General features: G+C 39.2%; 1 protein-coding gene across 5 annotated transcripts in view; it reads right to left on the bottom strand.

The window, feature by feature from the left end:
- LOC110838906 (uncharacterized) overlaps nt 1–17700 on the bottom strand; it is a 253543-nt gene that overhangs the window by 16607 nt on the left and 219236 nt on the right. For 3 of the 5 annotated variants that reach the window (XM_087358251.1, XM_087358254.1, XM_087358252.1), the window contains exons 9-13: nt 16836–16974; nt 14045–14150; nt 11213–11392; nt 10562–11086; nt 1883–2000 (exon numbers count right to left, since the gene is read on the bottom strand). In XM_087358251.1, the coding sequence (XP_087214377.1) occupies nt 1883–2000; nt 10562–11086; nt 11213–11392; nt 14045–14150; nt 16836–16974 (1068 nt within the window). Of the gene's footprint in view, nt 1–368; nt 575–1882; nt 2001–5625; nt 11087–11212; nt 11393–14044; nt 14151–16835; nt 16975–17700 lie in introns of those variants that run through there. The other 2 variants (XM_087358253.1, XM_022082562.2) reach the window with 2 other exon arrangements.

Below are 17700 nucleotides of genomic sequence, written 5' to 3'. Positions count from 1 at the left end.
TCTGAGAACCCGGGAAGAAATCACCAAATTGGGTTGGACGGTGCTACCCCATCCACCCTACAGTCCAGATCTGGCACCCTCCGACTTCCATCTCTTTGGGCCACTTAAAGATGCTATCCGCGGAACAAGATTTGAAGATGACGAGAGCGTGATTCAAGCAGTGAGGACATGGCTACGTGCACAGGACAAGAGCTGGTACCGGCAAGGCATGCATGCACTTGTTCCACGCTGGCGTAAAACCGTACAAGTTGATGGGGACTATGTGGAAAAATAGTATGTGTAAAGGAAACATTGATTTATATTGTCACTAAATTTGAGCCATCTTGAATAAATATGTTCTGAGGAAAAAAATGTGGGGCATTACTTAATGAGCGACCCTCGTACGTCACGTGTTCTGCGTTTGTTGGATGACAAACTGGTCCTCAGTTTTGTCTTTTGCGGCACAAGACAAGCCCACTTTTGGGGCACTCTGAAGCAAACCCTGTAGTTGATACTGCGCTTGTTAATTAACAAACAAGGTAATGAAGGGAGTTCATTTCTTACCTCGAAATCAGATAGAGGCGAATGTTCAGATCTGCAAGCCAGACATTAATAATCACTGTGTCATTAGATGTGAGGTTTACATATTCGTAATGTTAAGCAATTAGCGGATTTTCTGATCTTCAACGCAAAATATTCAGCTAAATTTGCAAATGCTTGCTTACGTCTTACGCAGCTGCCATGTGTTCGAACCTTTGTATTATAACAACTAAAACATTTTACTAGCATTTAAGACGTCGAAAATAGTGTTGGCAACCCGTAGTCCTCGTATGGAAATAATTTAACAGCAGCGATGCAAAATTCACCATGACACATATGCACATACACCATTTTGTGGTGGCGTAAAGATTTGTTTACTAAAGTTCTGAACGAGAGTGGGAAAATCTAAAATAAAACGAGATCTGTGTGTTTTTAAAAAAACCGAGACACGTTAAAGGTTGACATTAAAGCCCACAATGAAAACCGATGTGATGTGTATTCCTAGATATCCATGTTATCTGTTTCATAGCTACCCGACGGCACTGAGGTGGAAGGGAGAGATGTGATGACGATTCAATAGCCACTGGAATTCATTTTAAATAAAATGAAAGAGACCTGATAAAATAGAGGTGAAGAGGATAAATAATATGCATATGCGGTTTCATGTTTCCTGGTTAAACGCATTTAGGGGGACTAAACAACAATTCATCGAGTGTTATGATTCGATTGTCGACTCTTCCCTTGTGCAAAGCAACCTATTTTTTTTTCAGGTCCACGCAACGTAGGTTAATTCATTCAAAAGCACCGCCCTTTTGGTCTCAATGCGGTAGATGTTTCAGAAAACCAGAGAGAGAAGCATGAATGACCACCTAACAACAGTTTAAGTCTAATTTTAAGTATATAAACGATACATTGCCATGGAAATATGTATACAGAAAATTATTTGCATTCTGATGAATAAAACCTAAGAGATTTAACAAAAGCTAAAATTTGTATTTTACTGTGACTAAAGTAATATTTTTTCATAAAATTTCTTTCCCGCGACAAACCGACAACGTCATTACGTGATATTTTTTATGTCGCTAATTTCCACTCAGCCAAACGCAATTCTTGGCAGATTGGTCGGCACACACGTCCACATGACAATTAAAATGAATAATCATACATACAACGGAATAACAGCATAACAGAAAAAGATGAGCGGAAAGTGTGTGGAAGGAAGGCGTCGTGGCCTCCCGAATGCAAGGTAGGAGAATTAACCACTCGCCGTGACGTGGAAGATACCGGAAACATCGACAATGGCTTATATCTAAGCTAAGGCAAAATCCGCTAATATACATTATCACTGTGAATTTTTACTCACCCCTGCCTACAATTAGCTTGTCTCTGGCGAGCGGGTCATAAGTCCTCCTTTCCTTTTTTTTTTTTATCAATTCGTGGACATGAACAATTGCAGCAGCTGGAATGTTTGCTTCGTTGCTCTGGAAAATGAGAAGGCCTCTAATTAGAAATCGCTTCGATGATTTGGATTTTATCCGAAAACAGCTTCTCGTGCGGATGTGGCTTTTGGTATGATATAATCCTTAGTGCTTTACACTCCACCGGCCAGAGAGGAGAAATATCCAATCTCTCAGGTTGCGAAAATAACGGAGCGGCGCTGTAGTGACACGAGGTGAATTAACTTCATCGGTAAGACCCACAACTGCTTACTTGCGTTACTGAACAAGCGATGTGAATTATTGCGACTGAAGTACTCGGATTTCCAGGGGAACACAAGAATCACATTTACAGAACCGAGGCAATAATTTCTCTGGTTTATGCGTGCAGAACGTCTATCGGTGAAACAAATCACTTAGTTTTCCGAATTATCTACACATAACAAAAGGCAAAAATAATAAATTACTTATACTCTTTATCAATGAATGTGATCACTGTTAAATCCGATAATACCCTCAATTATTAAAAGTCCTGTAGCGCTTTATAACAAAAAACCAAAATGAAACTACAGTACTTTCATAACATCAATTATTCGAGAATTCCACTGCGATTTCGCGTGAACAGTGGCGCATGTTCACAGGAATTGGAAACAAAATCCTCGATCTGAGGCCAAAACGGATACCAGAATGAAGAACATCCTATTTAAAAAATAAGAGAGTTCACTTGTTCAAATGAAGAAAACAATGTGATTAACCATGAGTTTTGTTTTCCCTACTGACGAAAGTCAAAGTATTCTGGTAATTCTTTATACTGATGGAGATTGGCTGGATCAATAACGAAAAGAGGAGTACAGAAAGGGTATTTGCGCTCTTAATACATCGGCTAAGGTAACTAACGCGGAAACTGCATGAACCAAAATTAGACTGAACGAAATCCCGCAGCGTCTCGTCTGTTGACCAAATCGTCCTGGGATAGAAAGAGAAGAGACAGGCTCTTATGACACCGAGACGAATATTAAGGAAACAAAGAGGGAGGACGTGAATTGGTTTCATCTGACTCTGAGCTGGGTCCTGCGGCGGAATCTTAAGAACCCTCAGGTTCCATAGGAACGTTGGAACTCACTGATCATCCAAGCGACTATTAGTTTTTCAAGAAAGACTCTTGCATGGAGTCAGTTTTGAAACTATACACTTCTGTACGTACCAAACCTTTCAATTATCTGTAAAGAATCCCACAGAAGTTCGTGTGTGTCAGGACAAAGATTTCTACTTCGCACTCTGCCATAAGAAACAAGTGCCGAGCGATCTAATCTCATTTCTCGTTTTTGTACGTTTATCTCGCATTGCGCGGTGTACGTTATTTTATCAACACGCTCATGAGGAGTGACTGGTGTTGTCTGGAGTTTTAGTACTTAATCTCGTTGACTGGAAACACAGAAGCACACTAATGTAATTATCGAAGTAAACAAAGCGATTTATTGAACGGAGTTTACATTTTTTATTAACCCTTTCGACATTAAGCATGAGACATCTCACAAGCTATATCCCCTAATGCCCCGGATGTAAAAGCTATCTTATATTACTGAATGAAATGTTTTCCGCCCTCTGTCCGCAGTTAAAGTCGTTTGCCAAAATGAATTCTACAAGTTACCATGGAAACATAAATAAAATTCAGCATGGAAAGATGTAATTGCGAACTGCAATTAAACCTTGCATGAATACTTAAATTAAAGCTGAAATATGAAAACAAACCACTTCATCACACATTTGTTTCAGTACCTTGTGCGTCTGTTAACACACGTAAATTTCAATGCGTGGTCTGACGCACGTGTTTTAGTGGGGCTTGTTCTCTGTTAGTGCTGGAGAGAATCTTTGCAAAACTGTGGGAAAAAAAAACTTAATTACCAGTTTAATGTTTGTGGCAGGATCTGCGATAATGTCACATTTGGGTTTAATCTGTGGCAAAAAGTTTTAATATACAGTTCATGAGATAACAAGAAGCTCGAAGTAAATGTGGTATTCAGATTATCGAAACTTTCATGTTCATATACTGATCGTGAAAACTGAATTATCTACTCTAAAACAAGAATAGTAACAATGAAAGGGGGAAAGCCAGAAAATGAGGGAAAACTACACATACTGGAAGAAAAATTAAAAAAAGAATGACTAAAATATACGCTAGTTTTTCCTACGAGGGTCAGACGTCAAGCAAAACTGAATTCACACACCGGCTGGCTGTCACTGCAAGACAGAGTTAACGTCTCTGCTCTTTGTGGTCTTCCGCACGACGGTATAGTAACTAGCTTAATTACAGGCTACAAACAAACAAACAAACAAACAAACAAAGAAGACACCATATCACAGTCCCTTCATCAGTCGTTCATTCTTATTCATCACCATTCCGCTCTTCATCCTTACTCCCCATCTCTCTTCCTCTATGTTCTTCTCATAATCCCTTCTCTCCTCCACTTTGTCCCTCTTTCTTTCTTTCATCCTTCAGACGCGATTTTCGTCAGTCCAGCTGAACACTAAGACAGGACCGTAATCGAAATCCTTACCATTCACGAACATATTCCCAGTTCATTCAAAACTATAGACTAACTTTTACAAATGATCCAGCGTGTTTTAAGCCGAAAGTGAGATTTAACGTTCCCGCCGCAATAGCGGATTAAGTTTCATCTCAAAGCACGTGAAGGCCCAATAGTGTGTACACCCATAAAGATTTTCTTTAAAAAATTCAAACAAATATTTTGTTTGGCAATATACAAAACCCGTAAGTATCCTCTGCGGGAAAATACAGTCACAATGTTAAAAAGGTGGTACATATAATTAACACTGCGCTTTATCGGGGCGGATATGCAGAAACATTTTGCAAGTACACCATCGTTAATCACGTGCGCTAGTTGAGTACTGAACCAGGTCAATGCCGAGGGCGGCTGCGGGAGCGTAGATGTCGGCGACGATGAATTTCGTGTTCACTTTTGTGGAAACATAAGAAGTGAAATATTCGATAGATACATCAACTGAACACAAAATCTGATTTGAGTTTCTGAACTTTACACGTTAAACTTTATGCATAAACCACACCAAAATACTTCAGAAATACACCCAACATGCAAATTAAATTTAAGATTGGTTAGCACTAGTCTACTTTCCAAACACTACAAGAGGCAAACTGTGTCAGTGACTTTGCCAGCTGCTGTTATTTTGTGAAAAGTCCATAAGTCGCAAGCGTCTGAAAACAAAGAGTTCAGGAAAGTATTCGGACCTCAGAAGGAAGACGTGAATGGGGAATTTTGGACTTGACACAAGAAGCATGGTTTTATACAAGTCGCCTAATGTTAGGGCAGTGAAATGTATGGGTTATGATCGGCAAGAAGCGAACACGGAATTTTGTTAGGGAATCTCCTTGGAAGGCGAATACTTGTATAATATTATTTATATCACAGATAACTTTTATTCACAAATCACAAATATATTTAGCATATTTTACAGCGTTGATATTATAAATGCACTAACTTGATATGAGTTTCTCTGTGTATATATTTACAACATATTAAATATTAATAATAATTTAATACATTTTGAAGATGAAATTTCGGACCTTAAATAATCTTCTACCACTATGGCATATAATTAATTAAAACGAAATGTCAATTATGAAGGGACGTGAATTTCCGTGGCTGCAGAAAGAAAAATACTAAAGTTACTATACCTGTAAAAACTTCGCAGTATCATTAGCGATTGTCAACTAACGAGCTAGTACCAGTAGGGGCTCAGTCGACTGATAAGAATTCGTAAGTTTTCGCCAGTTCATTGGACAGAAGAATTCATTTTATAATGTTTGGATATAAACATAATTATAATTATAAGACCTGATCAAAGGTAAACTGTTTTATCGTGTTTTCAGCACCTGGTAACTGTATTAACATAGCTATCAGGCGCTGTATCACTGGCAATCAAATGGGGCGATTATATAAAAAATACGATTAAATGCTATAAAAAGTAGGAACAATTTAAATGACCAGGTCTTAAGAATTACATTTCTTACAAACCTCTAACGCTGTCTTGCGTTGAGGGTTCACAATTATAAACATGAACATCTACTAAGATTAAGTGCGTCATAAATCTGACAGTGTTACATTACAGTATATCGTAAATGTTGCATGCATTAAAGATCGAAACAATTATATAGCGCGATAATTAAGCTATATTAAAATGTATTTAAAAGAGTCTATTGCGTAATTGGAGTAAGTCGGATTACATTCCAAATAGCGCACATTATAAACGAATGACCCACGGTGTAGTTTGAAGAGCGACTTGTCCACTTTGACGGTTGCGAAACTTTGGACAACAGACACATTTTACCTTTATCAAACTTTTGTAATATTTCTGGGGCATTTATTTTGATATTTTGTAATACGTTTCTGGTAGTACTTGTAAATATATATAATCATAATATGCTATTAAGTCTAAAAACAAACAAACAGTTCTTCGTCGGAAACGTTTAAAATGCAGAAAATCTTAGTACGTATAGAAATTTAATTGTATGTATATTACATTAAAATTATATTGATCTTTTTTAAGTGAAGTTCGTGATAAAAATAAAACATCAAAATTTACACACCTCATTCATTTTAAAAAGATGCCTTTTCCTTTCTAATTTATCTTCAGATATGTTCTCTTAAAACAGTGCTACAGTTTACAACGTTTTAGTATGATGTTTGTAGTTGACAGTGGTGGATTAATACATTTATACCGGATAGTTATAACTATTAATGTGTGGGTTTGACTCAACTTGCCCGTTCGCTAATTGCTTTGAAACAGTTCACGTGTCATTACATATCATGACATGACACTCAAGCGTCGATTAAATTCAGCGTTATCATTTACAAATTGTTCCGTCTGAACAAAGTCTGTGACATGGTATGCGATAGTATTACGGGTTTATTAAAATGGCATTTTGTTCTATTGAAATTCAATTATACCATAATAAATTATGTTATAAAATTTCACAACCGACTACACACTTTCGCTCATACTTGACTTGACTTTGAAAACACGTGTTACATATCGCACGATTATTAAAAGTCGGTAATTTTCCATTGATTTCACTCCAACTCTACTTATTTCCAATTGAGGGCGGAACCATATTTAACAAGTCGGAAGTTTGGTCATTTTATTAACAACGCAGGGGTCAGAATGTGCTGAGGAGGTTCCAACTTTCGCTAACAAAAAGCACCTGCTCAACAGGGCAGAGCTGCAACTGACTTCAATCTTTCGTTCGTCATGGATTCAACGTGTAAGTCCAGGGAAAAGATGACTTTATCACCTCTCGGCCTACAATTTAGCAAAGCAGTCAAGTCCACCTTACGTTCATGTCCAAATTCTACAATCATATTTGTATAATTTTTTGAAGAAACCGAGAAACACGATTTGCGATAACTTTCGAAAAATTATTTCTCGCTTCCTGAACTGTTTTACCTCGAGACCGGCAAATTTTGTCATATTTAGTAAATGTTCCTTTTCCTAAATAACTGTGAGGTGCAAAACTCTTCACCTTTTAGAGTAACACACACGGAAAATGTGTTCCACGGCGGAATACACATGATACCTTCCTGTGCCTTTATCAACGTTCATCCAGAGGAATTAAATCCGCCACCAGATCGCACCACCCTCGCCCTTCATTTTATCACTAATGAGTGATCGTGAGGTCGTGTAGAATAGCAAATCCCCCACACAAAATTTAATCCAAATCCGTCCAATGGTTCTCCAGTTGAATCGACTGGACAGACGGACGCACACGACCAGCCCATAATGTGTTTTCCCTATTAATTTATTGCAAATAACGAGTAGTAATGAAAGAATGTGTCGAAATTTATAGAATTAGTCATCAGGATCATAACAATTAGTTCAACTCATCAGATATTTTACAGTTACAGGTTAATTTATTGCATAAAAAATGTTACTTGCTCCACTGTTTCGAAAATCGTCAAGGTTAGTTTCAATATTGCAGTTTCTTTCAGAAATTTGGCAGAGGCCCGCGTACAATGACGAGCTCTGCTGTTAAAAGCGTTGAAACTTGTTAATAAATTACAACGCTCAAGGGCAGTGCGTGCGGAGAGTTTTGAAACGAATGGTCCGGACCAATTTTAAGTCATTTATACGGAGGGACTGATGAATACCACGAAATAACCGTCAAGATAACTGGGAGACCAAGTGAGATTCAAACCGTGTACCTCTCGAATACGTGTACAGAGCGCTGTCGACCACTTTCGACATATATTTTATTTAAATAAATGGATGAATGTGGCGGACATTATTTTTCTGGCTTGTGGCAATATAAAAACGTAATTCACGCCAATGTTTTGATTTCAAGATTAGTGAAAACCCGTTTATACTTTCGGCGTTTCGGTGAACATTGTTATTTGAACGCAAATAATCGGATAAAAAGGTCACACCAAGTCAGCAGTATTGCTGTTTTCATAGAGTTTAATTTTAATTTTAATTTTACGGGATGCCCGGGAGGTATAAATGGACTAAAAGTTAACTACAAACTGACAGGAATTACAGACTGCCGGCTTTAGGAAATTAAAATATCAATTTCCGTTTCGTTACACCTTGATACAAACTTACAAAAACATACATCAAACCACGACTCTCACGCGATCTCAGGAGGTCCCGGGTTTGTTTCTCGGCACCGCGCTGTTGCCGTTTCCCCTCAGTCCTTACAGTGCGTTAAAACATGAAACTACCCCCGCCCTTCCACTCTCTCTCATCAACGACAAATAATCTACGGACCTCAGAAAGACCAAGAAGGTAATAAGGCACAGAAACCAAAACCACTAATGCGAGATTTCAGGTTCGAAGTCTTCTGGGATGTTATGCCACGACGTTTTAGAGGGTAAGTGGAGACGACAGGCAAAGCATCTTCATTGCGACATGGACCACTGATATTTTATGTGATGGGACGAGTTCATACATACAAGGGGAGCAGTACCTCGGAAAAACTGCGTGATACGAAACAGGAAGACAATTCACTGACACGCTGTAATCAGATCTCCAGGTCAGATTCTGCACCATCCATCGTGTTCACTTTCGGACGATGGACTTGAAACTGCCAGTTCTAATTCCGGGACATTGGTCAGTATATCGCTCCGAAACTAATAAGTGCTTCTATTTTCGAAACCCCCCCCCCCCCCCAAATAACAGTGAGCAATACATTTGAACCAAAATCCTATTAAAATTTGATGCAGTCCTCCAGTCACGTGATGCGTGTAATCCTTTGTTAAAGGATTTGGGCAAGGGGGAGCAATGATAATGCAACATTATACGTAATTTATACGCCATGCTTATCCTGCAGTAGTTCGCAAATCCCCTCTTGTTTGTGTGTACGCAGATAGCGGAGGGATACACTACGCAGCCTAGCAAATAATCCGCCGCCAATGCATACTAATCTCCTTCTGTCCAAGTCAATCTGTTATCAACGTTTGATTGACTCTTTGACACTGTGGCTGGCTTATCACATCTTACAATCATGTACGTTTAATTGATTATGTATCGCAGCGGTTGGCTTGCTCTGCAATCAAGCGATTATTATACGCGTCAGATAATATATTTGGCAGCGTCACGAACGTTTTTGCAGGCAGAATTAGAATAGATCACTGAACTGCCTGAAATGCTAATTTTTTAACATTCTTTGTGGGTCATGTTGATGGTTTGGAATAGAGAAGATAATTGTGGGTGATAAAGTTTCTTGCGAAATGGGTCTTCGGCATCACAGTTCCAAATCGTATGAGTTTATACTAAAAAGAATATTTTAGAAACAGGAAGTAAGTTGAAATGTCAAACTCATTTCAAGTTTCTAGGCCTGTAAAAATTAATAAATAAAACTTCACGTGAGTTTTTTTTTAACTTCTTAAAAATATTGAGTTTGGCTTGGAATTTATTACATTTAATTTTTCTCGCATTTCTAATGTTAAAATTTTTGTAGAAGAATCTACAGATATTCATTTACATTTTTTATGTAAACTCTGCCACGTCTATGTAAAGTCCCATTTACAATTATGGTTATTTTTGTTATTACCAGAAAAACTGTTGTTACGCGTTCAGCTTAAACATTGTTGACAGGGCAGACTTTTGTTGTAACCTGAAAATGTTAACTTTTAACCTTCGGAAAATTTTGTTTCTTATCTGCGTCCTCAATTAAAAGTTAAAATCGCTCCGTCATCAACAAGGACAAAGAGGAAAGACTAAACTGTCACCTCTTCCGTAAACCGATTTTTGTCATCCAAATTGATGACAATGGCGTGCGTTCTCGCGTGGCCAGATTTCAAATTTCTATTATTGCTTCCTGTATTGTTGGGACTAGCAGCTTCAGAAGAGGATTGGCTATGTGATGACTTTGCTGACGCAACATCTGGTTGGCCGTCATCAGCTGCTTCAACATATCTGTTACATTCTTTTTGTTTGCCAACTTCACCGTCACCAATACGTCTGTTCCTTTTCTTGCCGCCGCCGCCACCACTAATATTACTATTTCTCATTTTAACCCTTTTCTTACTATGACTACCATCACCAGATGAACCTTTCTTACAAGTACTTGCCATTTCGAGATCCACTTGTCCGAAACCAGCGTCACCGACACCTTCACTGTCCTTCCCTTTATGACCCCGCAACTGCCGGTCACTCGCAGATGAATCTTCTGAGAGGCTTCTGCCATTCGTCTCCGAACGAGGCCCTCCTACGTCATTCGCAGACTTGCTCAAGCTGGAAACTCCGATTCGAAGCGATGACGGCGATAATATCTCATGAAGGGGAGTTTCAGAGTCGGGACTAGAAACAATTGAACCACATTTTGATTTTGGAGGGCTTCTCGTCTTGTTTGTGGCATCTGATATCACAGTAGCACACACTATCTTGTCAGTGACAACAGCCAACACATTGTTCAGCTTCAAATGATCAGCGGCCATATTGCCACTGGGTGTTTGTTCTTCACGCATTGTGTCATTGTAATTCTTTTTGGCTGCTTCTTGCATTGCAGTGATTTTAGCTGCCAAATGTCTGTTCCCTAGTCTCATGTTCTTCTCTTTCAACTGTCCAAGCTGAGTGTACAGTCGTTGAAACTCCTCCTGGAAACACAAAACATCACAAAAGTCTTAAAACTGTTACATCACTTGCAAAAAATATGGATCAATATGTTAACCCTCGAAAGACCTGTCATCTTCAATTAGATATTCAACCACAGACGTCAGTACCTGCACGTCCATCTCAGTTAGTCTGGCGTACTCCTGCATTCCTGCTGTAGATGAGTTGGTAGAAATGGCACACTGAGAGTTGCCTGACCTGGGCTTTGACAGAAACTTTGCTGCTTGAGGTTTAGGGATGGCACTTGAACTCTCCTCAGATTTGCCATGGCCCTTGAATACCATATAGGCCTGGAAATGATGTTAAATTACATGTAAGGTACAAGAATACTTATTTAATTTAAATATTAATGAGTATTGTAGTGCTTTTGGACACTTATATACTCTAATATAATAGTCGATGCCAGTCGCGATCGACTGCGTGTGTATTGTCCGTGCAACTCAGGTAGGAAGACATACAAATGAGGCTATGGTGGCACCTGCAGTGGGGGTTTGGCAAAATCTGTGAATGGCAAGATTCTTGAGTCTACAGTTGGGTTTTATGTAGGTGCATTTGGTAGGAATCTGGCTTCAGTTGTTATGAAGATGTTTTCAGATTTAATTACTTTATAAAGAAAACTACAAATGTTGTGCTCTCAATGTAATTTGGAAAGGTTCATTCCTTTCAAATTTGACGGATAATATTACGACAGCAAACTCATAATTATCAAACTTCATGCACGTGAAACATTGACCTTGCCCTAAGGGAAGAACGCGAGTGTTGAGCGAAAGAAACGCTGAGAATATAAGCACAAAGAAGGAAGAAATCACAAGACTATGGAGAGAATTGCGTGATGTATAAAACAATACTTTAACGGCTAAATCAACGAGAAAGGAGTAGAAGAACCCTCCTTTAAAAAACTCTTGGGCGACCTTGGCATAGACAGGGATATAATATTTAAACGAATCTAGACAAATAGTCTCCAGTATTAAGGAACACAGAATCTAACAACAGGATTTTGTACTGAATACAAATATTTGTGTCTCTCTTATATAACTGTAGGGGTGGGGTAAGACCGAAGTACCGCATCTTATAATGGTTCTACTACAAGAAATAACCCTGCTATTGTAAGGGCTACTGTACATTGAACGGAAACTAGCGCTTGGCGAATAATATTAAAATTATCTTCACAAAAGAGGCGTGGAAATGAGGGTTGGATTCAACTGGCTCAGGTTACAGTTTGGCGGTGAGCTCTTGTGAACAAGGAGATGAACACTCAGACGCAATAAAGACAGACAATATTTGAGTAACTATGTACTTTTAGGAAGGTCTTGTTACTAAATTAGTTAGTTATAAGTGCACTTTAAATAAGTAATTCATTTAATAAAGAAACATCCTGAACACACCAACGTCCATCATCCGTCTGAACCATTTCAATGTTGTTTTTTTTAAAATTAAAGTTTCTGCGACTCCAGCTGATGACATGACCATGAAACAAGGCACGTGAGTGACATAGTGATGTTTGCAATATTGAGGTATCGATTGGCGAGGCTCCTATGGGAACAGAGAGACAGACGGGACTCGTGCGCGAATAAAGTCGAAACTGTAAATGAGAGAAATCACACGTGCATCCGACTGGACGCCACATCCTTGGTTAATTTCATTCCCACATGCAAGAGTCCTTACGGTAACATCAAATGACAGCAGGAATACTAAGATTCGCATGGAAGGGACTGAGGAAAACCATCCACAATTCCGTACGGATAAGATACACGAGCAGATTTTGTTCTGCATCGGAAAATCGCTAATACGAGGACTGAGGCTTATAACCGTGTCTGATAGCGACGATTTTTAGGAAGAATTTTTGTTTTTTCTGAACGTTCAATGTCAATACATTGTAATAAGCGAATGTATTCATTTCCTTCCTGGTCGAGATGAGGGTATCCTGATATTCATCCACCCGTCCTAAAGTTTTCCCTCGTTACTGAACATGCAATGTGTATCAAGCTGCAAAGGGCAGTTGTCAAGAGATATGCAGAGTCCTTACTTTTATGTGGTAATATTGTTGCAACATCAGTAATTTAATGTCGATCAATACGAATTTTTGAACAGAATAATTAACGCAAATTTTCCTTCTAACATTTCTTTATTTAGACAGATAATCAAGAGTCAACCTGAGTTGTTTGTATGAGCCTACGTGTTTCCATTTTATGCTAACGGTCACGCATGCATCTTGATTCAAATGGAATGAATTAATCTCTTGATCCAATAAGCCGATTTGAAGTCGCGCAACATCGTCACCTGACAATGGAATTAATTTTGATTTAACTATTCTGTCTTTTCGTGACGCCGATTGATTTTAAAATGTTGACCAGGGTGGTTCTGGACCCAGAATTTGCGTAACAATATGATATGCAGTAAATGCATACTTTCCATAAGAATCGAGGATGTAACCAGTTCAAACGCCATGTGGCAGTCAAACAGCGAAATATTTTCTTGACAATATTAAATATACTGGTACGTTAACATCAACAAATGTCATAAGAAACAAGATATTTTATAGGACAACCAAAGGGGCTGGTGAAATGTTCACGTTTTAGATTTGTATTCGTGAAATATCGACCGGATTTTAATTTGTGATTATTTCCTTATCCTGATTCTTCAACCTTGTTAAACCGAAATACTTTCCTAAGAACGCTATTTTGGAACAATCGTACTTTATTTTACCCCTCACAGTAAGAACCCACTGTTTGAGTGCATACGTAAATAAATACTTACGTATCTCAATAACAGGTGAGTCAATTCTGATATGAATATATAATTACACAGTAAGATGTTAAATAAATAATTCTGAATGCAGACACATTAATAAAAGTAAAGCATCATGTTTATGCATGTGTGCCAAATATGTGGCAATGTTTCGCCAGCAGTTTCAGTGCCATCTTCATAACTACTGTTCTTACCTTGCTGCCAAAGATGAGGCACAACAGAAGTGTGACGGTCAGCTGGGTGTGGCAGAAGAATATGATGTACAGCAAGTCGGGGTTGGCAGGCTTCTGCAAGAACAACCTAGGGCATCGAAAGGTGTGATAATTATCAACAGATACCAAAGTGGACGTAATTAAATTTACATGTAACGAGTATAGATGACATTCATATTTTTAGACATATTTCCAATATATCTTCGTCAATTGATCATATATGTGCGTGTAAAGATTTTAACCTGACAATATGACAACCGCACTTACGATCTCTAACAATCTTAAGATAGAATGTTAGTTTCGTTAAAGCGGATAAGACCTGCCTGCCCTTTCAACCTGTAACTTTAAGACCTCGTTACGAAGGGAACAAAAACTTTTCAATATTCTTTATAAAAAGATTATGAATATACATGCATCACACAGTACGATCGTAATAAGACAGGGCTGCCAGCCAAGCAGAAAATAAGCCCACAATAACATGAGATATAAAGTAAGAAACATTAATGGTACAGAACATAAAAGTGCAGCTTCGTACCCTGTGACTCGTAACTTGACAAATACGGGGTATTTTATGAAACGAGGGGGCTTAGGAGTTTGTAGAGATCTCATAGCATAGCAATAAATAAATACGTACAGAATATTGGTAAGGAAATACGTGGAAAGCGACGCGACACTTGGAAGGAGGGAGGAAATGAAGGGATAATACGAAGGTTTTGAAGGTGTGAACTGTACAAAAGCGGCCCTGTCCACTGATACCAGGACTTCGGGTCCTATTACGGGAGTTATGAAGTCGATCGGGTGGTCACGTTAGAGCGGGTAGAACACCTACAGACGTTTACCAATACTTTTCATGGGATAACCACGGCATGGCAATCGACAGTTACTGAGTGTGTAATGGGGACATCAAGATTAAGGGTGATGCATCTGCAAATAGCGTGGCATTAATATGAACAACCACGACTGTGCTGGGCCTGGTTATAAGCTTCATCTGACAATCGAGTCAACAAGGCAGGCATCAGGGCACAACACGGAGAATATTAATGTTTCGTTCTGTCATGAGGTTTCGTGCGACTCACGGTCGAACGTGAACCAACTTGAATCCTGGACAGGTATACGAAAAATGAAATACACCTCGACTGCTCCCTTTCCTATTATTTGAAATCACAACACGTGCTCATAATCTTATAATTATATTACCAACTAATAACAACCCAGATGATCATGACAGCTGAAATAAGTCAGCGCATTGTTGTCGAAGACACATGCTGTCTTCATCTTCAGGGCCTTCCAGCATCGCAGCTTCAGCCCTGAAGATGGAGACAGCATGTGTCTTCGACACGCTGGTATCTATCTACGAATTAGGAAAGTGTTCCCTTCGAAACTTGAGCGACAACAGTCTGTCTTTCCTGACATACTTTTCATTTGTGAGATTTCAGATTCTTACGGCCGTAAGTATAAAGAGGAGTGTCTTCTGGCATCTTCTTTCGTGTAGTTCCGACGTTTTATAGGTGCTTACTGCCTCCATCATCACCATAATCATAATGGATTTGATTATTTAAGCAGTAAGCGTCTCTGAAACGTCGATCAATTTCTACGAACTGTAAGTAGCAAGCAGGCTACTTTTTACTTCGCGGCAGTAACACAAAATTTGCATTCGGATGGTACCCAGTTCACATCTCGGTCGGACATAGAGGGTTACGCCAAATCAAGAAGTCGATGTTTGTGAAGTCAGTAGTAGCAGCGTTTCAAGACAAAAAGCAAGGCGAAGATGCTGCATGGCTGGGATAAGGGCGAATTAACCGATAAGCTCATCTGCGCCTCTTCTCTGTTCTGCTAATTACAGTGAAAGCGACTACAAGCAGCAAATTATCTGCATAGGCTACCAGTTTAACTCTTCAGGCCGGTCGCTCTGTCAGGGGGAGCAGAACACCAGAGTCACATCACCGAATAAGAATCCGTGGAAGGTATCCTAGCGGCACTGTTTCAACATGCCAAGTTCTTTCTTTCTTCCTTCATATTTATTTAATTAACACGCTTACATCCTTAAAGCACAGCGAAATTACGTCCTATTTACGAAAAACTGCCTTCCTGTGCTTACCACCATGACAACTAAACACTGGACTCTTATACGACTACCAGGCTACAAATTGTTACGTATGCAACCTGAAACGAAAATATCCGTTCTGATGCGTGTCTACAGACAGAGACAGGAGAGGAAAAATATATTTATTTAATTTTCGTTTTAATATTATCCTCCCATCTGCGTGTAAATCTCAGGAGTGATCGCATCCGAAAGAAAAATACATACTCAGAATGTCAAACAAGTGTGTGCAGATGCAGTGGTCTGTGTCACGCGATCACCGACCTCCGTGTTCCTGCTGCCAACACACCGCATCGTCCTCGTGTTTAATCTGCGAGGTACCCAGATGACACCTTGAATTATCGATATTACGGAACCTCGATTACAAATTCACTTCCACGCCTAATTTACAAGAGGCATGTCCACGCATTTCTCTACCGACAGAAAGCTTCAGTTAGCCTTACTGAGAAATCGACACAATTTGTGCATCGCGTGTTACACACTGCATTATGAGGAACAGTTGCGTGATGATGCGCGATTATTTCTTCACACAGTGGCGTCGTCTGTAGTGGAAATGTCGTACTACTTATCTTTATCATGTGAAATACGAAATGCGTGTTTTTCACTGCCAAACTCTGTAAACAATTCCGAAACACCCTGTATAAGAAAGACAGAAGGAAAAAAAGGACTCACATGGAAACATTGAGGAACACCGAGAGTAAGAATTCGTTGTAGATTGCCATGGAGATGAAACGACTCTCGTTGAACTCAGAAGGGGCCTTGCGAACTACGATGCACAGGCGAATTCCCCATACGAGAAACATCACTTCCACTGCAAGCAGAAACAATACAAATCATTTTGAAATGTGCCAGATGTAAAGCATTTAGGAAAGACAAAGACGAAATTATATTCTCGATTAAATGAAAAACTGCTGGCGCCACTAACCCCACGGGAGAAGCCTCGTGTGACGTCAGCCCACTACTCTAAGATGTCCTCACGACACTGACACATACGCAAACGAAGGTGTAAATATTATTAGGACTACCAAATCAAGAAGGATGAGACGGATGGGGCATTTATCGCACGTGGAGGAATATGAGAAATGCGTTCAAAATTTCAGCTAGAAAACCTCAGGAGAAGAGACCACTCGGAAGTACTAGGCATAAATGAGAGGACTGAAAGGCGTGGATTGGATTCACCCGACTCTACATAGGGATCGGCGGTAAATACAACAATAAACCTTCGGGCTCCGTAAAAGTTGGGGAATTTCTTGATTAGATTGGCGTAGCGTACTATTATTACCTTTGAGTTAGGTCCTGGATATTTGCATTCGTTCAACATATCAGGCACCAGAAAGTTCAAAGCTGTCCATATCTCCGAAGCCTAATTCTACAAGATTCATTTTAATACTGTATCTCCATCTACATACGTCTGCCACACTCTCTTCCCATAACGATCTCCAAACAAAATGCTTTCGAGGCAATGCCCATAATAAATTGAAGGTGATACTTTGTCTCCTAGAATGTATATTCAGAGAGACAGACATTGTCTGTTTTT

Source organism: Zootermopsis nevadensis, unplaced genomic scaffold (assembly GCF_977971745.1).
Source record: "Zootermopsis nevadensis isolate Lab colony 2312 unplaced genomic scaffold, Znev_1.0 Znev_ptg000029l, whole genome shotgun sequence".
Lineage (NCBI taxonomy): Eukaryota > Metazoa > Arthropoda > Insecta > Blattodea > Termopsidae > Zootermopsis > Zootermopsis nevadensis.
Note: the sequence above shows the minus strand (reverse complement) of the source record. Positions and strands in the feature narration are given on the sequence as shown.